Raw genomic sequence first — 21241 nt, forward strand, 5'->3', positions numbered from 1 at the left:
CACAGGGGTTTGGCTGCTGAACCTGAAGTTCTACAACTCTTATCTGTACATTTTGGATCAGACTAAGCAGCCAGTAATCAATACAAAGAAGGAAATACCATCAATTTTTGTTTTTTTTTTCAGGTCAATATGAGTAAAGCCTGGAGGGGAGAACTGGCTTTGATTAGAAACAATATGGTTTCTCTCCCAGTTCAAAGTGCTGCACATATATAAACCCCAATTTTCCACTTACCACATAAATTAACTGGAAAACTTGGAGACATGAATGTTTCCATGGAAGATGTCAGCACTGGCAAAAAATAAAGCATACTTTTCAGCATATCATAGCTATCAGTAACTTAATTTAATCAATGCTGCTGTTGGCAGCAATGATTTTTTTTTAGCACTTTATGCCTCTTTATGGGGATAAAAGGCTATTTCTCTTACCTGGATATACTATAACATCAGATGTACCATTTTCAAGAACAAAGTTAAATATCTGCTGAGGAGGACCTGCCAAGCCTAGATTCTCTTGGTACCCTTTCACACTGACTGGTTGGCACTCTGTGGTCAAAGGTTCTGACAATCCTGAAATGAATGCAGAACAATTACTCTTCTGTTTTTAAAGGGTTGTGCTTTCTAAAGCTTTATGAGAGAGAAAAAGCTTTCTAACAGGTACTTATCCTTTCTGACAGCTTCTAGGCAAATCTTCCTGGTGGAGAATTCCTGGATCACATGAAGTCCATAGAACCCATTAAAAAAGAACTCTTACAAGGTATGATGAGCTTGAAATATAAGGGATTACCCAGTTTTTAGCAGCCACTGTTTTCAATAGTCTAAAGAGAAATTCTATTCTCATAAGGAAATGTGCTTAAGGCAAAGTCTGTAAATATATATTTAAAGATCCAGAGAAGAGAAAATGTGTAATCAGTATGCATCTGCATTAAATTTACCTTCCTTCCCAAACAACTGCACATCATGCAGGTTGTACAAGCATCCTCCCCCTCAACCCACACTGGGAAAGTTTTTTGATGATTCAAAGCTTGCAATTTAATCAGCCATAGCTCTGAGTTTCTGTAGGTGGGACAGAATTTCTTCTGTTACTTTACGCTGCTTCAGCTCGCATGAGGTATACTTCAAGACTTCCAGCTTACACACTGGTTCCTTTCCAGCACAGACTTAACAGTGAAAGGTGTTAAAGTGGGCCTTTGTCATTAGCACTTCTCAGTGTACCAGGAGCACCCTCTGCTACCCAGCATGGCCCAGGACAGGTGCCTACACAGCCCATCAGTGGGATTACTGCTCAATTTCCATGTGCTAAATCACAGCCTAGATTTAGCTCTACTGCTGCAAATGTAATTATCCCTCAGTTTTTTACAAATCTCTGGATGAAAAGGAAACTGGAAATATATTAAAGTTTAATAATGAAAATTTTGTGGCTTCCTATTCTTAAGACAAGTAAGTAATTACTTAGATTGGCATATAGTAAATAACTGTTCTGTTATAACCTGCACCAATTAAATGAAAGATTCATTGTACTCAATTAGGAGCAATGCCCTTTTAATTTCCCTTGAATATTTTACATTCTTTGAGTGAGTGCCACACCTTTAAAAGCTGCCATACCTGCCATTGCTCAAAGTCAATGACAATATTTATAAGAAAGTTTTCCCCATGTGTAAATCAGCCTGTGTACAGGTGCACACCTACAGCTGTACTCTACGTACCAGGAATTATGAGGCTTCTTTCCAGCCCATGGGCAGCAGGAACAGAACAGGACATGTACTGGTTAGTTAGAGAGGTGCAGTTCACTGGGTGGCTGTTGAGAGGCATAGCAAAGAAACTGCCATTCCCTGCAGAAGCTGCAGAGACTTCCACTTTAAAATAAAATAGCAAAACAAAAGGAGAAAATTATCTCATTGATAGAATTTAAAGGAACAAAAGAAGAGGTCCCAGTAGATACAATCAACCACTTGATCCTGATCTGCTGTGTTTTGACTTTCCAAAAGCAAGAGCAATTCACAATAGCTTTCTAAAAACTATTAAGCTCTCAGAATCTAAAATGTATTTATTAAATTCTGTAGTAGATCACTTTTTCTTCTCAGTAGTTTCTCTTTAAATTTTCTTTTTCTTCATCTTTCCTGGCCTCTCTTATTTCCAGATGTATCTAGATGTACATGACCCTACACATAGATGACTGACAGATAAGACATAACAATGTCTTACATTGGCTGTAATGATTTTCCAAGCATAGTTTGCTGTCTCAATATTCCACAAGAGCAGAGGCCCACAAACAATAAGCTGGCGACTTTGACTCTCTACTTAGACACTGCAGTGCTTGTAAAGACAAAGAGTGTGTGTTAAGTGTCTCCCAAAGAACAGTCACAAGCACCAGAGCTTTTAAAGATGTATCTCCTCTGCAGCTTATTTTTTCCTCCAATAATAGAACAAATAGGGTGAGAGGTTTGTGCATTGCACAATTTTACCTTTTTATCGAAAGACTCCTACAAAACAAGGAAGACACACCTGCTTATTTGAATTAATCTGTTAGTTTCATTGATTTTACAACACCCCTATTCTCAGAGTTGGTTTTGCTTTTTGTTTCCCTCCCCTGTCTAGCTGCAACAAGTAAGTCTATACTTCATCACTTTCTGTGGTCTGATGTTTTTGTCAGGAGCTACAAACATGTGTGGAGTTTGTGCCACTATTTCATTCAATTCCTTTGAAATAATCTCATCCTTGGCTTACTACTTTGAACTTTAGTACACATTATTCTCTTTGCTATAGGTAGTCTTGCACTTCTGAAAAGCTGATGCATTTGCCTTTGCAGGATCATATTGTACACTTGTGACAGGTTAAATAAACTCCTGATTTTGTCAAATAGCTCATCTTTTTGTCAATTAGATTTTTGTACACAGTAGTTATGCTGTTTTATGTATAATTTCCTTCCTCAGCACCTTCACTGGGTCAAGGACAGTAGAGAAACATAATATTCTGAGGACTTCCAGCAAAAGGATGGGTGCAGCTTCACAAAGCACCTGTTAGCTCTGTGATGATCCTTTCATCTGGAATGCATGTTCTGTAGGGTGAGGCATTTGGAACTGATGTGCCATTTCCTTATGGAAAACTATTATTATTAGTGTGGCATAAATATAAGCTTTTAAAAGTGTCAAATCCATAAAGGAACTTAAGCAAATAGAAAGTAATCCACCTTTAACGGCTGCTAACTGCCAGGAACTTTACCTGTGTCTAAATAAATACAATCAGAAGGTACCAGTTCAGTAGAAACTCTGATAACTTTCCCAGAGCTAGCAAACATGTTTTTCTGCTCGGTTCTCCCTCCCCACTCCCTCAGAACTCCACAAGAACTCTGGAAAGCCAGCTTGGATCAAGGTCATGGTGCAGGTGGATCTTCTCACTGACTTTCATGCAGTCTATGCCAGCTCCTTGTCTGAACTGTGCTGAGGTGCAGTCCCAGATCCCAGAACTCAGGATGGATCTCTAGGTTACCCACTGGTTTGGCCACCCCCCAATATGTACATGGCCCCAAGGGTTTAGGAGGCTTGTGAGGTTCGCTTACATAAAATGAGTCAGATGTCCATTCAAACCACAATATAAAATAGTGAAAACTGGTTGTTCTCACCTGGATTTTGGAAGAGTGTTTTGCTGGTTTAGCACTGCCTGAGATACCCCTTTAGGCTACAGCTGGGTAAGAACATTAGCACCAGTTTACACCTAGGGCACAAATTCCAGCCTGCCTGCTGGCCCCAGGTGTTGTCTTGTAGATGGTCTAACAATGTGCAAAACCTAGAAATTTCCCTTTCTCCCTTTCTTTGTTTAGTTTAAAGGACTTTATGGCATGGACTAGGCCAATAAATCATCTCTTCACAGTTATTATTTTCACTAGGATGTTTCACTGGACTTTTGGAAGAGGTCACACTTGGAAGAAAGAGGATCAAACCCAGGGCATGTGGAGCTATGACCTGACAGTTAATATGATTCAGGTCATGGCTCCACATTTTCTGGGTGTGATCCTTTTTGCTCCAAGTGAGACATCTTCCAAAAATCCAGTGGGAAAAAAGGTGTACGTGATAAAATTTACAGAATTTGGCACTGACCCAGGTCTCCATTATTTTTCTTTCTTCCCTTATGTGGATTTAGAAAAGGTGAGCTGTCCCTGTGTTGATGTTAAGCAAGTAATTTTCCTATCACCTGGCAGGAACATGTACTTTTGAAGTATAAGGATCCAACTGCTCTTAGGTGACCTTGTAGCTGATCCTAAGTTGCACAATTTAATTGCTGCAGATAGGAGGACATGGATTTGTTATATCATAAATTAGTAAGAGGAATCCAAAAGTGTGATTTTTGCATAAACATGAACATGCATGATGATCAAAATCACTGAATCTATGAGAGGAGAGCAAACTTTTCTGGAAGGTAGAGTTACAGTACCTAACAGAGGATGAGGTTTTGGAACATGAGACAATATATGTTCAATAACCTTTTCTTATTTAGCCAATGACTTACCAATTTTCTTATATTTGGGTTCTGAAGCATCACAGTAACTTTCTGCTGCAGAGCCTAAGAAAGCTGAAAGAAAGCAAGGTCATAGTAAGTGGCAAAATTTTGGTAATTTTAGATTTAGCCCATGGAACTTATTTTAACTTTTTTAACTGAAAGGAGGCATTGCCAGTTTCAATTCAGCTATTTCAGAACTGTACAGGTCCAATGTATAAAAATGAATGTGAAAAGCCTCATGTTATTTCACTCTGTGAAGTTTGAATTAGGCTGCAGATTTTTGTGCCAAAGATTTTGGCCATTCTTGCTATTAAAGGAGCAATTGTTCAGCCAATGCTTACTAAGCTATAGATACACTGAAAACAAAGTCAACACTGCCATGAAGATGACAAAAATGCAAAGAAATAGAACATGTTTACTGTTATGTTACAGGAAAACAAATTCTGCGAACTGTAAATTCTACGCTTGGAAGAGCTGCTTTCAGTTCCTGCTGACAAGCATGAACAAAGGCAGAGGAAGCAGTCTGGTGTCACTGAAGAACTGCATAACAAGTGCATTGGGGCTGTGCTAAAGCCAAGGGGCTGTAATGCAAGTTTAGAACTCAGGCACAAAGCCTTTCATGTTCTCACTGTTTACACTTACTTCGTTTAAGACATGACTGGATCTTCATGTCAGGAAATTTCTCAGTGTTTTCAGAAGCAATGTCATCCAAAATAAGGTTCCCTGCTAAAAACATGAAATATGGTCCAATGTCAAACTTTATTCTCCTAAAAAATTACAGAGAAGAATAAAAACAAGAAAACCGCAACAACAGAGAGCAAAGATAAAATGTGCTCCAAATAAAAGATAAAAATCAAATAATGCAATAAAATATGTACCCAGATCCACATGACTTAGAAAGCCCACAGAGGTCTGAATGCAGACTTTATCACCCTGTGTTAATTTCTGAACTGCAAACTATTAATCTACTGGCAGTGACTAATAAAACTTAAATACTTCTCAATGCTCTAATGATAAGCAAAGGATAAAATATTGCAGCTGTGTCACAGTGTGATTTCAGTACTACTCAATTTATGTACTCAAGGGATTAGATCCTTTAAGAGACAGAATAAAGGATTCTAAAAAGATTTTATATTCTGTGCTGCAAGAATTGTGAAGTTGTTCACACCATACATTTATCAGAAAATACTTAAGAACTAATATTACATTCTATTTTTTTCTAAAACCAATAAAAATATTGCTATTAGGTGCAAACCCCCCCCCCCCCCCCCCCAAATTCTAAACACAAGGGAGCAGCATAAATCATTTGAAAAGCCATATAAGCTTCCCACAGCCAAGATTATTCTACGGAAAGACTGCCCATTGGAAAATTAGTCCAAATTATTTTGCTCAAACATAAAATAGGATATACAGATATTCTGTGAACCTTCTGGTTCTATGGATTTCTCAACAGCCACCTATTGATATATCTGTTCTGGAATAGTAAACAGCTGTATTTGTGCTGCTACCAAAACAATGATTTGGTACCACAAGACAAGCAATGTCTCCAGTCAAGAATGGATGAAGGAATTATTTATTATAAATATAATATCATTGCTGCATTAATCAAGGTGAGAAGTAAAACTTGACATACTTCCTCAGGCAGTTCTTTGCATCCTGGACAGAAATCAGTGTGTGTAAACTGTATTTATACACATGCAAAGTGCTCTGGGGACTTATATGTATCATCCCTGCTGTGCTCAGAGTAAGTGTGATGCTACTTGAGGCTATTAATGCACTTGACAGTGAAACTGTGCATATTCTTTGGCCATGGTGACATGATCAGCAGCTTGGTCAGAGACAAAACTGCCATCTTTGAGAAAGGCCTGCAAGAAAGGCCTGCAAAAATGCATAAAATCCTAAGTTTTCCAAGAAAATCCTTGGATACTGTACCCAGGGGGAAAGAAGAAGATACCGGTGTTCAAACTGGCTGGATGAAGCACGTGCTAGACAGAACATTGTCATGAAGAAAGCCTATGCCATATCAATCTTACCAAAAATGTCTTCGACCTGCTTCTCCTGCTGATCCTTGAGCACATATTCTACTAATTCAGCTAAAAACAAAGGAAAAAAACAAAAGAGGAACACAATAATGACACAGTAAATGTCACAGCAAAACTCTAGTAAGCTTATCCTCATTAACAGAACTCTGCAGTAAGTAAAATGGAAGAGTTAAATTAAGTTTTTCTTGTAACTTGTTCAGGAAATAAAAATCACAAGAAAAGAGAAGTAGAGAACGGAAGTATTAAGCAGAAGGAGATATTAGTAGAGAGATTTTCCCCCAATAGCCACAAGCAGCTGCTAATCAGTTTCTCCACAATGCACAGGTTCAGGTACTCTAAATCAGATCTATCACACATGAGGGAAAGGCTACTTGAGTAAATGCCATGGCTTCAGATTGAGAATAGAGTTTATAAGAAACAGCTATAGCAAATGATTGTAAAATAAAGATTAAAAAAACAAAATTGCTTTCATACCTATTTTAGCATAAGCATCTGTGGTGTTGCAACAGGGGTAGAACCCATCTCCATTTTCATATGGGAAATCCACATTATTTAACTGTTCATAGTTGTTGGCCTCAACTTCAAGATCTAGAGTTAATAAGATCTAGAGTTAAGTCAATATGCATTGGCTCAATGAATGCCATAACCAAGCATAAAAAACCAGATAGCAGGACTTGCAGAACAGGCAGATTTGTTACTTCAGCAGAAGGCTTTGGCTTTTCATTGTGTGTTGGCTAAGAAGGAACAGAACTGAACTCTCAGTAATTTAGTCACCTGGAAATCAGCACTTTTCTTTTGCTAAACTCTGAGACCTCATCTCTCCTAGTAAATAAAATATTTCCCAAATCCATTCTATAATGATCAAGCCCAGACTCATACAGCCTATTAAGCCTTCTTATCCTTCAGGATATGCCCTGCTCAGAACAATCCTGTGTCCATGATAATCCCTGAACTGCACTGCAAATTGCCTGTGAAGCTGCCAGTTGGCCATGTAACACCTTCACAGCAGAGATGCCCAGCTTCCAGAAACTGGTGCCATGTCCTGATGATGTTTGATTTACCTGCATCATCTCAGACATTGCTGAGGCTCAAAAGTATTCCAAACGGTGAAACATCTGTGATAGCATGAGTCAGTGCTTGACCCCTAATTCATTCTACTTTCAGTCACTGAGCAAGTAAGGTCATGGATATGTACAATTTAAAAATGTGACAGTTTCTGGAAGCAGTCACTGTATGTACAGACACAGACAAACCACATCCTAACAGCAAATGCTTGCAGACTTCAACTCAGTCACCATGATAAACTGCCATGAGGTGGCTTTGGAGCTGAGAAGAGATGGCAATGACTTACAGCATGAGGAATAAACCAGTCAAGTATTTTTTTAGTGTTTTACTAACCTGTAGAGAAGTCACCTTCTTCATCTCCAGATGACTTAGTATCAAAGAAAGTACACAGATGCAATGGATCAATATCACTGTGCAGTAAATCAAGGTAGCCATTTTCAGGCACAAATACTGAATCCATGGTTTGTCTCTTTGTCTGAAATCAGATTGCACAGCAGTTAGCTATGACACAGCCACAGCTTTTGTCAGTCAAATCCACAAATCCTGCACTGTGGCTTTCTGTTGGCAAGACACAGATCTTGAGGCTGGAGAGATGGCATTTCTTACTAAGACCTGCATTGAGTTATAGCCCTGAATTACTCAGAGATCCAGAGACAACCTGCAGTGAGACTCACCTGTCTTTTACTCCAGTGAGAGAAGTGGGACACTGCAATCTGACCACCTGGACCAAAAGTGCCAAATATTGAATACGTGGCAACCCTGGTATCTTACCAGGATATAAATGATGCACAAATCCAGTAGGTATCAGGTGAATTAGAAGACTACAGTGAATATGATGGGAGAATCCAGAAGCCACATTTGTTCATAAAGTTTATCTGTTCCTCCACATCATTGTAAATTCCCTTCTATTTCCTTCTAGTTACGACAGCAAACACTAGAATCAGTTCAAACATTCCTCCTGGATATTCCACAAGTATAGAATAACACTACAGATTACTTTTTCATCATCTTTATCACATTATTTCAAACCCAAATATTGGTTCTTCAGTGTTTATAGATCACTGGTATAAATGCCACCTGAGCTGGTGATCCAAATTATTTACTCCAGCATAATACTGAGATACCAGGATGAAAAGAACAACCAGCAAAATTTTCAGACTCTATCCTGTTAAAATTGGTGTCCATATTCCACAACCATGGAAAGCTTCAGCTTGGCATCAAACAATGTATTTTGCAATGAAGAATATCTAATAAATGGCTCTCAAATACTTTGCCCTTAGCAGAAGACCAGTGATGTCCCTGTCTGCATCCATCTCTGTTCCTGAGGAGTGCAACAGGGAGCAACTGCTGTACCATGACACCTACCTGCAACATGGAAAAACCAACAACAGCCAGCACTGCAGCTGTGATGAAAGAAGGCAGAGCAGACCTTATCACACACTACCACGTGCTGCCTTGTTATAAACCCATCTTCATTCCTCTTATCCCTCCATAGTGTTGTCCCTCTGGACAGCTTGGAAATGGATATTTCTGCATTTGTTGCAGAAAATGCCAAAATCTAGAGCCAGAAGTTTGAAAAGTAGGTGAACATGGTGTGGTTCCACGAGTAGGAATAGCCTGCACTAAGATAGTTCTCCTTTTTCATGTTTTATAGCCTCACTACGTTACCAAGACTACAAAAATTTGTATTTTTACTTAGCAGCTATAAATGGAAAGCAGAAGTTTATAAACCTGCCTGAGAACCAAGAATGAGGTTATAAACACACCAGATTACCAGATTAAATTTTCAGTTTGTTGCAACACTGAGTTGTGCCCCTTCCATTTGTTAAATTAACAGAAAATCTAAATAGGGCCTTTCAGAAGGCCAAGCTTCCAGACTTTGTGAATAAAGCTGTTGAAAAATTACCTCTGAGTCAATATAATTTTGGGGTTAGAGTCAGAGAAGAACTTGGACAGAAGGCTTAAGGGAATGCAAGACAGAAAAATCTATCACTTCATGTTCAGTGACTGGCAAATTGCTTGACTACAGCACAAAGAAAAGGACATGTCCTAGGGAAAGACATTGAGTAGGCCTACTTAATCTTCATGGAACTACCAAGCTATAGTCATAAGAGCTTTTCTACTTTTAAACTTTTCTTTCAATAGCATTTCTCTGTGGATAAATACATTAGAAATTAAAAAATGTTTTATGCTACAATAGTCAAGAAGTCAGGAAGCAACCAAGGGAAAGTCTTGGCAGTGCCGAGTCTGACTACAGAGCTTAAATGTAAATGATGGTACATCTCAGGTGCATGGGAGTGAGGGAAACATACTCTTCTACCTTAACAAGATGAAGATTGCCACTCTTTCAAAAATTACAAACTTGGTTGCTTGCTTTTTTTTTTTTTTTTTCCTTTGCTTCACCACTCTGAAGGGCCCTCATCTTATTCTGGGTTTTTTCTTCATTGTTTTGGTTTTGACATAAATCCTTATATAGATGTCTCTCTATTGACTACACTGGATTTAAGATCCTGGGATTTCATTCTAATGAAACCATTTCATTCTAATGAACCAAAATAATTTTTAGTAACAGCTATATTCTGCTGCATTAAAAACATGGTCCACCATGGAAAATATACTGTGAATAAAGAAGCAAGTTTTTGAAAGATGGAAATTTCTACATGGAGAGGAGTCAGAGGCAAGGAAATTGACACATCAGGGGCAGCAAGTGTTTTGCCACATATTGTAACTGAAGGACACAAAATGAAACCAGACCTTTACCAAGCTTGTTTACAGCAGCAACTCCTTCCCCAGAGCTTCCCCATTTTTTGTCACAGCATCCCAGCAGTCCTGTCTGAGGTGAAGAGTGAATAAGCTCTGTACTGCTCAGCACTTCCTCTGTTGTTTCATACGTTATGCTGTTGTTTCATACATTATTTTAACTTCATTTACTGATACTACATTCCCTTTGGGGTCTCATGGGACTCAGTGCTGCCAAAAGGAGTATTTGGCACAGCTTCATGCCAGAGGAATAGCAAATTTTGTAATGATTTCTGTGTTAGGGCTGTGAAGGCCAGTGGCAGCTCTCAGAAGGAGCAAGGCAGAGCTTGCAGGGACCTGCAGGACAGGGGTCCCCAGGGCCACCCGTGAGGCTTCCACGCACAAAGGGAACGAGCTGGGGAGAGACAGGACGTGCTTCCAAATGTATTTCTGTGCCATTCAGAAAGTTCAATCCTTTGTGGTTTGGACAGTGGTTAAGACAAATATTGTTCTTTAAATCCTTAAATAACACCTCCTTTCCCCAGCAGCTGATATGCTCCAGCTGCATGGCCACACTTGGCACCCTGTGTGCCCTTTGTTACACCTCTGCAGTGACTCTGGGCACACCTGACACTGCCAAGTCTCTATGCAGGATGCATTTGGTTCAGCTCTGCATCCTTCATACATGGCATGACAATATGGTTCACTTCCAAGACTCACAATGCTTTTTTTTCAGTGATCTTTTAGAGTTGAAGTGATATATGAATTAAAAATGCTGGAAAAGTAGTTAAAGAAATAGTGACCATCACTGTACAAGGACAGAGAAGGAGTAGGTGTTCACTTAAATCACATGTTAATCATAAGAGTTAGATGGGGCATTTTAGATCTCTAAAGGCACTGGAGGTCATTTTGATTCATCATGTTTCCCAAATAATTTGATTTAATTGTGCCTTATATTTTAAAGGGTCAACATGTTAAAGATTCCAGGCAATGGGGTCTGCTACTAATAGAAATAAAATGTTATCTGAGAAGGATTATAAAGGCCTAAATGCAACATGTACTCCAATAATAATGTAAAGGAGAAAAGATTTGAGGAGAGTTGTTAGGGGCTTTCCTTCCCAAACCTTTGCTGACATATGAACTAACAGGCACTAAGTGTCCCTCATGAGTACAGAGGTTAAGAAAATGAAAATTAGTAAAGTCATTTTAGGAACAGAGGAATTCCCCCTCCAATTTAACTTTTGGACCAGTTTAGGAAGCTGAGGATAATTCATAGAAAAGAGTAGTAGTGCCATGCAAATCGCACACTTTTTAACCAGAGGATGACATAACATTCAAGTCTTTCATAACATTCCAAGTCCTGGAATAAGAAAAATGGAAGAGTGGGACTGCTGTGAAGACAGGAAGTTGAAAAATGAAATACAAAGATTACTGAACAAATGCTATTTTCCTGCAACACCCCAGACCCATTAGGTGCTCCTTATGAGTCTGAGTGAAACAAGCTGACAAAAAGCAGGTTATATCAAGCTGTAAATAAGGAGTCCAGTGAAACACCAGTACTTCGATTTAAAAGCACGTTGATCAAAAAGCTCAATATTGTTGGCCACAATTTTATAGCCTTGTTTTCTTTCACCAACTTTAGAAAGTTTTCTCTCATTTTCCATGTCCCCCGCTCCCAAGGTTATGTCAAGGTGCACAAGGCACTCCCCCAAAGGCAGAGCTGTTTCCTGGCATTTGCTCAGACAATGTTTTGGGACAAGCTTATCTGGGAGGAGGGCAAGCCAGCAGTGGGGAAGGATGAAATTCTCTTCATGTTCCAGTCACTTATATCCATTTCCTCTTCCCAAATAAATAAGTAACAATTCCTCTTCTCCACAGGTACCACATAGATTTTTCCTTTCAGAAATTCCCTGATTATTTGTAAAATGAAAGTAATGGAGCTCAATTTATATTTAGCTTTGAAGTTTTAGTTTCTATTTCAAATCTGTGAAAAACTTATACACTGAAAAGCCAGTTTAACTTTTTCCACTGTATTACCCAGCTCAAGAAGGGATACTACTTTTTCTGAGAGTTTTTATCTTTCTGATGGAATGGTGTTACTTTCCAGAGAAGTTATACTCTAAAATGAAAGAAAAACACAGATGGAGTTGAAAAAGAACCTGATCTATATCTTGCCTGTTATTCTGTTTCTCTGTTAGAGATGAGTTTAAAAGAATTTTTAAAAGTATAAATATCAGGTAAGGAGTTTTTGCCTTTCAGTGAGCTTAGCTTAGAACCAAAAATATTACTTGTCTGGTGCAGGAGATGGACAAGTTCAGGCAGAGCTGTAACAAGTGCCCTGCAGGTGTCAGAGTTGTGATTTAGAGCAGAACTTGCCTTTCATGTCCAGTATCACCTCCTGCGTCACAGCTGTGCCCAGCTGTGAGAAAAAGACCACAGCAGATACTCATCTACATTTTAACTCAATGGCTTTCTTCAAGAAAGAATTTCAGCCCTCCTCGATGGGAAAGTAAAGCTCTAGGTTGTTTTGCTAGAGTTGGGAAAAAATGGAAGTAAGCCAGTTTTATTCAGTGAATCTCAGTTTCGCTTTCCATATGCACGTTTATACAAAATAAGAATATTCTTAACAAAATCTGAAACAAACCACAACAACTCTTTGAGCAAGTAGCAAGGCCAGCCACAAAACAAAATCACAAAAAATTCTCTAAAATTTTGCCTACATTTAAACATCATCCTACTAATATTTGAAGCAACACAAATCCAGATACTGACACAATGTAATTACAAAATGTACAAAAGGCAAGATAAGATTAATTTACCAAGAAAAAAGGCATGCATTCAAGGGTTGACGAAAAACTGACCTTATGAAGCCAGACAGCTCCTGCTCTTTCACTCTGGATCCAGTACTAAAAAATGATGAGAACTGCCAGCCCAGCCCAGAGCTAAGAGAAAGTGACAGTAGAAAGGAGGAAATAAGAAACACCAGAACACTCAGAGGGGAAATTCCAAAGAGGAAAATTAAGAAGAACCTCCCTTCTAGCAGACCCAGTATAACAAGCAACATTACCTTCACTGGTCATTTGTCCCTGCTCGGAAGAACTTGATTTTGTCACTAATTAGGAAAAGATCCATTTATTTGACTGGAAACCAGAACTGGATGAGAGCTGGCAGTAACAATTTTCATTGTTCCCCAGATGTTTCCTGTCCTTTTTCATTCCAGTTCAAATCTGTCCCAAAACCATGCTGTTAAACAGTCCATCAGTAAGAATAAAGCCAGCAGCATGCAGGCACTTACCTTGCAGCTCCACTTGGTGCATCAGAAGTGAAAGTATGTCTTTCACATGTTCAGACTCTGCCAACACTCATGCAAAGAGATTGGCCATCTCTCTTGCCATTGGCCCAAAATGAAAAATAGGATGTTCTATGAAACAGGAGCTTGTCTGGCTTGCACATGATGTTCACAGTTTGCTTGTAGCAGCATCCGACAGAATGCTGGTTCATCTAATCATCACTTACGTTGCCATGCTTACCTGGTGTTAAAACAAACAACCTTTTGAAAACATTTATGAGCTTCCTCTCATGATGCCTATAGCTGCATTTTTGGTGATCTGCAATCTTATTTGCTTAGTTTTCTGTTTTTAATCATGCATGGACCTACACAAATTAGAAATTAATAAAGAGACTGTACTAGAGTGTGAACAGATACTTTTTGTAGTATTATTCCACTGGCTATAGCTTTTAAGAAAAGTTCCACCAGAGTCTTAAGGGGAAAGGCAATAGGATTTGATGAACACAATGACATCCAGACTCCCTGCGTTGGACTGCAAGGTTTTTATCAGCTGCCAGTAAGAAATGGCTCCTGCAAAAGACAGCAGCTCCTATGAGCAAATCAGCTGCTGAACTGTATAAGAATTTATAATTTTCTCTTTGTAGAGAAGATCCACTTCTACCAGGTTCCATGGGAATATGCTCACTGAGAAGAGACAAGGCTGTTTCCTTCCTGGGAGCAGCTGATCTCTTTGCAGTACTTACAGACATGGGGCCTGATCTGTGCTGCAGGACATCAGCCTCTTCAGGCTCTCTCACACCCAGGCTGCATTGGAACTCCTCTGTGCACTTTTGAAGAAAAGCAACATCTCAGAATAACAGCACTCAGAGCAGAAAATAATGAAGGGCTGCACAAATAAGATTCTGTATTTCAGTGTTCTGTTTTGATAGGAGACAATAAAACAATCACTTTTGATAGGAGACAATAAAACAATAAGAAATCTGTACAAAAGTTCATATGGTTATTTGTTAACTCTATTCTAATGTGCAGCACAACCCCTCAAGTGATAAACGCCTCCAGCAGCCCTGCAGGCAGATCTCTTAGCAGCTTCTGAGGCTGAAATCCATGAGGCAATCCCTATACACATCAAGAACAAAAGTTTGGGGAACAAGAGTTCAGCTTATTACTGTGATTCCAGTTCATGACTACAGAAAAGACTGGTTGTTCACTTTTTGTACAACACCCATAGCTGCTTGTAAAGAGCAGAAAGGAATTGCTGGAGCAAGTCATAGTTAATCTAGTGGAGTAGACTATAAAGGTGGTCTTCAAGGGAAAAGCAGACTGGCAAAGAAGAGGCCGTGAGACACCTGAGAACTACCTAAGCTTTTCAGGTGATCATCAACTTCTTTGCTTTGATGTTGACTGGGACACTACCCTACTGCCAAAGGAGGAGACAGAACATGCTCAGTGGTATTGGAAGCACCAGCATAAATGATACCAGGCCACTTTCTACAGTTTTCTACATCTAAAATATGAATTCCTGGCCTTAATTTGAATGTGTGTAATGATAGAGGTCAGTATTTTGCCCTGACATGAACTATCTTAATTTGTGTTCTGAGGATTTCCTCCTGTATTTTCATCCATGCCTTTGTTGTCCCAAAATGTTTTTTTCAACTGGTATGAGAGCGGCTAATCCCCACACACAGTCAAGCTATTTGGTTTATTTACAGTTCTGCACAGAAAGGAGACTGGGTGGCAAATCCACAAAACCAGCACCAGAGCTATTAGAACTTTTCATTATTAATATGTTTTGGCAAACAAAGGCATGGATGTTCATTGGCTACAAGTTACATAGGTTTCTCATTAATTTGTATTCTATCTTTTATTAGTTAAAAAAATCCCTCACTTCTCATACTAATTATTCTGTATGCTCAATCTTTCTCTTCTTTTGAGTCTTGCTCCATCAGCTCTGTGAGAATGTCCAAAGTTTGGTGAGATTCTGAATGACCACAAATATTTGAGACCATAATCTATCTTTGCATCTACTAGATTGGAAATTCTGAACCTTTTGAATTCCTAACTTCACTTAAGAAAATGACCTTCTGAGGAAGCTGCAGGTGTGACCAGCAGCATTGCAGAGTGTTATCTTGGTGTGTCTCACCTGCAGTGTTCATGTTGCATTACTGAGGCTCTTCATATCATTTGGGAAGAAATATGGTAGGTGATACTAGAAATGCAGGTGTGGAAGGATGCTGGAGGACTTCGAAACACAGCTAGTTTCTGAGGTGAGCAAGCAAGGAAAAGGTTCAATCTGACAGCTTTTAAAAAAAGCTCTAGAGGAAAAAACCCACCCTTGCAATCTAAAAGACTGAGCTTTTGTGTTCAAAACAACTTCCAAAATATCACAGCCTTACTTTCCTACAGGAAGTCACTTTCATAATAGACACAAAAAGGTTTGCATTAAGAGCTGTAAGCCTCAGTGGAGTTGCTGAGGAAACCCTTTGTGAGTGTGTATGTGTGATGGAAGGCACAACACTGGTAACCAAAGGCTCATGAGACTCACCCAAAGTATGTTCCAGCAGTTCTGCTTTGCACAGTTAAGGAACGGGCTGGTGCTTATTCACTGAGGGCCATGTTCTCTAATGCTCATGGATATTGCTGCAAAATCCCTGTGGATTTCAATATTGTATTATGAACAGGGAACTGTACATCCTTGAAAATTCCTTTCATGTTGGCTCTATATCTGAGCTCTGGTTTTCCATTCAGCTACCATCTTTGGCCTCTCTGGCCAAAAATTGGTTTCCATAGCAGAAATTTTGTTCAGGATTCTTTCTGTCCAGGATGAATAGCTTTGAGGTATTGCTGGCTGAACAATTTCTCATAGACTGAAAAGTCTATTTAAAAAATTTTCCTATTTTCTGATTATAATGATTCAAGCTGAACAATACATAGACAAAAGCAGTTCATTACTTTGCTTTACTGCATGACTTCCCTTCCTCTTCTATGGATTCTCTTTAACTCTCAGGCATCTTCTGAAGGTAAGACAGATGTTTCATAGCAGCTGTATCTCTCTTAGGGATTGTCATGGTAGTGTTCTCAAAATCCAAAAGAAAGTACATGCCTTGTAATAGCTTAAGAAGCTATTTCTTCTTAAGAAGCTTAAGAAGCACAAAACAGTAAAAATGCATGGCCAGACTTAGTTCTCTTTTTCACATACATTGTTTGTGCTGTGACACATTATAAAGAGGAAAGTGAGTTGAAAAGGAGAACATGTGCTTTTGATTTCTCTGCATTGAGAGGAAGTATCACTTCTAAGTAAATACGGTGCTGCACAAAGTCTACAGATAATTTTAGAACCCAAATAATATTAGTAAAATGTCAGTAATTATTGTCACTATTTTTCCCAGGGACAGTGATGTAGATGACAGTGTACCAATGTAAGCCACATTATGCCCACCAGCACAGGGCATTTAGATATGTCATAAGCCATGGTAGATTTTACCTGGTGTCAAGACAGTAAGAAATTTTTTTTGTTTCTACAAATGCAAAAACAAAACCAGAAATAGAAATCACATTTAATTGTTGCAAATTAAGACTGTAGCAGCAGAACTTGAACCAAAGCTTAAGCCTCTCTAGTACCCTTTCCCTTATTTCGGCCTCAGTTACAAGATAATCAGCTTTAGGTTCAAAGGCAGAGTAGTTTTGGCACATTATTGCTTGGTTTGCCTACAGCTCAGGAAAAGCCAGGGACAGCTCTATAGAAACAAGGCTTCCTCCGAAGTTATGGTCTTGCAGATCTTCTTGGAAAACTCTTCAGGAATACTTAGAACACATGGGAAGAGTAAAACAGGAACAAACTTGAAATCTTTATATCTTAACACTCATTCAAAGTCCATCTTACTTTTTGATCTGTCTCCAATCTAGACATAACAGAGGAAACAATCCATCGTTTCAGTTGAAAAGTCTATAATCTCCCGGTCATGATGAACACTACCTGGCCATACTTGAAGGTAGAAATTACTTAAGGGCAACTCTTGCAGAAAATCTGTTTTTCTCATATTTAAGTGGCAATCATGATGATGTACCACAAGCTGTTTGCTCAGTTGCTTGTCTGCTTCTGGAGGGAACTACCCTATGGAGAGGAGCTCTTTCTCCACAAGCAGTCTACCATCCTCCCATTAGTGTACCCCCTCACAGCCAGTCACACATGTCCTGGAGCTCTGAGCAAGCATTTCCAACAGCAGCTGGCAGCTGCCTGGCCTGTAGATGGAGGAGAAGACATTGAGAAAACCTCTTATGCCTTCCCTTGGTTTTCCTAGTCTGTGAACATCACAAATGCACAGATCCCTTAGCATTAGTGTTGGGACAGGCAGTGCACAACAGTATTCATCTTGTTAACATAAGAACTTCGCATTTATCTGTAGCTAGGAGCAATTAAAATAAAAAAAAAAAGAAAAAAAAGAAAAAAAAAGAAATTAGTATCTTTCCTTTCACCAGCACAGGAATTCATATAAGCCGTCCAGTACACTGGTACACTGGAGCATGTGACATAAACCCCCTGTAATTTCCCTTACACTGAAATAAAATAGAGCAAGAATGAGAAACAGCATACAAATATAAACTCCAGCTAACAAGCAAAAGGATGCGTGCAAAAAACCACAGCCTGTGTCAAGTTTCAGATTGAAAAAAAAATGGGCAAAAATAATATGCTGACAGTTGAAGAAACCACATATTTTAGGGGCTTCCCTAGAGCATTTCTGATCTTTGTCAACTAAAACACACACCATAGACAAAAGGTTTCAGAATCCACAGCAGACAGCAGCTCTGCTATCAGTCAGTTGAATGAAGGAGCACTCACCCTGACCCCCATTCCAGGAGTTGTGCTGTTACTGTAACTGCACACAGTGATTGTGGTATCATAGAAAGGCCACACCATCTTCTTTTTCAGGAGCTTCAGGTCCATGTTGCCACAGTTCTGCAGTGTGGTCTCTGGGCTGCTCTGCCATGAAGGAGAGCTCTCACACCCTTCTGCCAAAGCTGTTCTGCCCTGCATGAAGGATGAAAATCAGACAGTCAGTGCATTCTTTGAGAAACCAGCAGGTTTGGGTTCTTCCCTTCATCCAAGCTTTATTTAAGTATTTTCAATTGGTGATTATTTATAGATTTTAAAGGTGTGTGCCTCATGAATTCAGGCCCAGTCAAAGGAGACATACCTTCCAGTTGTGAAGTCAGGCAGAACAGTTGTCATGGGAGTAGCTGTGGAGATGTCCAGCACAGCCTGAAGCTTCCCCCTCTTCAAGGATGGGAGGTTGAGGCTTGTCACCTTTCAGGCCATAGAGGAAATTGTGGTCTCTTAAATCATGGCCTTTGTTGCAAAAGGGGCTCACAAGGCCACAGACATGAACCTTGCTTTCAGTTTTGCCAAAAGATCAGGCCCCTGCCTCTAGGAGAGATTGAGAGTTATGTCCAGCAGCACCTGGTGCATCTTGTAAAGAATAATCAGTAAATGTGTCAGACCCCATCCAAAGCACTTAATGTCCCTTCAGCTTATCTGGGGGATCTAGGGACCTACAGAGCAACCCAGAGCACCTCCTCCTCTTTGTACCATTCAAACCTACAGAAATAGTATGGATTTTGTGAATTTTAATAACTTAGATATCCCCTCAAGTTCTCCATGCCTCAGTACAAGGAATACTAGAAGCTGACGCTATTTGTTGAACTAGGAAAAAAAAATAAATTAGGAAAGATGCTATTAAACAATAATACTATAGAAGTAGGGATGAAAGGCTGCTTAAAAAACAAAAAATCACAGGTTCACAGAAAAATCCACAGAATTAAGAATGGTAGGTACAAGTTTTTCATTGCATTGCATCATCACATTAGAAACCCTTTCTGACTTTGTGTTTTGTCTATATTCTCTTTGCATTTTTTCTGATAAAGTAATTGCCTTTGCCATCTCCCTGACATCATCTTAGAATAAATAAGAAAAACAAGTGCAAGCAAGTGTGGCAAGAGCTGCTTAGCCACAGCCTCCACAACAAAAGATGAAATGGAAATTGCCAGTCAAAGTGGTTGAAGAGCTGTCCAGCAAGCCTCTCAGGGAGCTGAGTGAGGCTGTGTAGGTACTACTAGCAGTCATGGAGAAGAAAAGTAAAAGGAAACATGTAAAACAATCTAATGAATAAACAAATTACAGCTTTTATAAGCAAATTTCATTTTTATTTCTGTAGATAAACCAATAGAAGAAACAGCGCTAAGTTTTTCTTATCAACCTCCTATTCACTAAGCTTCTCAACTGTTTGATACCGTTAGGGTCTTTTATTTAATAGGTGAAGATTTTTATTATTTTTTCTCAGTAATACTATAGAGGTTTAATGCAGGAGAGCTATTGGATACTTGTGTGAGAGTGTACAGGCAATTTAAGTTCATGTAACAAAGGAGGGAAGGGACTCTAAGCACCTCTTCTGATGAAATCACTTCCACTCTGGGAAATGGATCATGGAAATGGAAGGGGATAAGCTCTGTTTACTGCAGTAGATATATGAAGTTGCTTAACAAAATTTTTGACAGCCCAAGTTCCTTATTTTTGGGGTTCCCAATCTGAGAAATGAAAGATGATTAGCAAAATAAACAAATACCAAGAATTGCAGCTGAGTGTGACTAAAGCTTTGAATATATCAGGAGATATATAAACCTAAACACACTGAAAAATAGGCATCCAAATGCTGGGAATGCACCCCAGGCTGGAAGAAAGCCAATGACTGCCTTGGTGTGCCCTTGTTTGAGATGTTACTAAGTGACCACTGCACAGTCTAAGTAGAAAAATGATACTGAAGTAAACTCATTAATAATTTCAAAGCCTTTTGTTTCCTGGGTGACTGCACTAGAGATTCCTACAGCATGATTTAAATAAGGCCTTAAAGCCACAGAGGGATTACATAGGATAAAATGAGATATTTAATAAAATATGTAATGTTTCCTTGGTTTTTCCCTAACTGAAAGGAATACAGCTTCTACTGCACTTCTTAGAATCAAAAGCAGTTACTATGAATAATGTGAATTTATACTCCTTTCTCTACATACTCAAAAATTATTGTTCATCTTTTTGGGCATAACTAAATGAAGGATCAATACTTTTTTTTTTTTTTTTCAATCCCCATTTATATTTAGGGCCCAAATTTCCTCTGCTTTGACAAATTTTTCTGTTACCCATTTTTTACTGATGACAGAACTTGATTTCTACTGAGAGTATATTGTTATATATCACCCAGCTAAAAAAAAAAATTGTCCTGATCCCTCAAGTAAATCCTGTGGCTTCTCCCCTGTTAATACTGAGCTGCCAATTACAACAATTCATCTAGGTACAGCCAAAAGACATCTATAGAAATCGGTTCTGGTCCAAAGCAGGAAATCATCTTTGACAAATAAATTAGAAAGTGATGCAATTAGAACTTTATCTATTTAGTACCTTCTCTGATTTGCCCTATCACACCCTAACATTTTATTGAAGCACCAACAAACCTTTTAAGTGTACCTCTGATGAATGAATGTGAGGTAAGAGTTATTACTGGATTAACATTATTTTCCAACATTAAGAGGAATAGAATATTCAACTGTAAACCCCATTGAAAGG

General features: G+C 39.0%; 1 protein-coding gene across 3 annotated transcripts in view; it reads right to left on the reverse strand.

Moving 5' to 3' along the window:
* Window positions 1-21241, reverse strand: part of CIITA (class II major histocompatibility complex transactivator) — a 37341-nt gene that overhangs the window by 13584 nt on the left and 2516 nt on the right. The window contains exons 2-12 of one of the 3 annotated variants that reach the window (XM_072935723.1): window positions 18822-19051; window positions 14373-18655; window positions 13636-13870; window positions 7935-8076; window positions 7011-7124; window positions 6528-6587; window positions 5137-5220; window positions 4504-4566; window positions 1704-1853; window positions 427-567; window positions 233-289 (exon numbers count right to left, since the gene is read on the reverse strand). In XM_072935723.1, the coding sequence (XP_072791824.1) occupies window positions 233-289; window positions 427-567; window positions 1704-1853; window positions 4504-4566; window positions 5137-5220; window positions 6528-6587; window positions 7011-7124; window positions 7935-8061 (796 nt within the window). In that variant the 5' untranslated portion in view covers window positions 8062-8076; window positions 13636-13870; window positions 14373-18655; window positions 18822-19051. Of the gene's footprint in view, window positions 1-232; window positions 290-426; window positions 568-1703; window positions 1854-4503; window positions 4567-5136; window positions 5221-6527; window positions 6588-7010; window positions 7125-7934; window positions 8077-13201; window positions 13609-13635; window positions 14259-14372; window positions 18656-18821; window positions 19052-21241 lie in introns of those variants that run through there. The other 2 variants (XM_041719143.2, XM_072935724.1) reach the window with 2 other exon arrangements.

This window comes from Taeniopygia guttata, chromosome 14 (genome assembly GCF_048771995.1).
Source record: "Taeniopygia guttata chromosome 14, bTaeGut7.mat, whole genome shotgun sequence".
Taxonomy (NCBI): domain Eukaryota; kingdom Metazoa; phylum Chordata; class Aves; order Passeriformes; family Estrildidae; genus Taeniopygia; species Taeniopygia guttata.